General features: G+C 37.6%; 1 protein-coding gene across 1 annotated transcript in view; it reads right to left on the bottom strand.

Moving 5' to 3' along the window:
* Nucleotides 1-6: 6 nt before the first annotated feature.
* The window catches only part of LOTGIDRAFT_176778 (hypothetical protein), a gene marked incomplete at both ends in the record, with an annotated part of 2,440 nt that continues 1,598 nt past the window's right edge, over nucleotides 7-848 (bottom strand). Inside the window, one exon of the mRNA XM_009059345.1 lies at nucleotides 7-809. Within this exon, the coding sequence (XP_009057593.1) occupies nucleotides 7-809 (803 nt within the window). The remainder of the gene's footprint in view (nucleotides 810-848) is intronic.

Below are 848 nucleotides of genomic sequence, written 5' to 3'. Positions count from 1 at the left end.
ACGTACGTAATCCTGTGTAACATACGTGTTTCGTGACTCTGTGTAACAAGCGTGATTCTGTGTAACATACGTGACATTATGTAACATAAATGACTTTGTGAAACATGCGTGATCCTGTGTAACATACGTGATTCGTGACTCTGTGTAACAAGTGCGATTCTGTGTAACATAAGTGACATAATGTAACATAAATGACTTTGTGAAACGTGCGTGATTCTGTTTAACATACGTGACATAATGTAACATAAATGACTTTGTGAAACGTGCGTGATCCTGTGTAACATACGTGATTTGTGACTCTGTGTAACAAGCGTGATTCTGTGTAACATACGTGACGTTATGTAACATAAATGACTTTGTGTAACGTACGTGATCCTGTGTAATATACGTGTTTCGTGACTCTATGTAACAAGCGTGATTCTGTGTAACATACGTGACATTATGTAACATAAATGACTTTGTGAAACGTGCGTGATCCTGTGTAACATACGTGATTTGTGACTCTGTGTAACAAGCGTGATTCTGTGTAACATACGTGACGTTATGTAACATAAATGACTTTGTGTAACGTACGTGATCCTGTGTAATATACGTGTTTCGTGACTCTATGTAACAAGCGTGATTCTGTGTAACATACGTGACATTATGTAACATAAATGACTTTGTGTAACATACGTGATCCTGTGTAACATACGTGATTCGCGACTCTGTGTAACAAGTGTGATTCTGTGTAACATACGTGACGTTATGTAACATAAATGACTTTGTGAAACGTGCGTGATCCTGTGTGACATACGTGATTCGTGACTCTATGTAACAAGTGTGATTCTGTGTAACATAAATGACTT

Source organism: Lottia gigantea (assembly GCF_000327385.1).
Source record: "Lottia gigantea unplaced genomic scaffold LOTGIsca_3877, whole genome shotgun sequence".
In the NCBI taxonomy this organism is placed as follows: Eukaryota; Metazoa; Mollusca; class Gastropoda; family Lottiidae; genus Lottia; species Lottia gigantea.
This window is presented reverse-complemented; position numbering and strand designations above follow the sequence as displayed.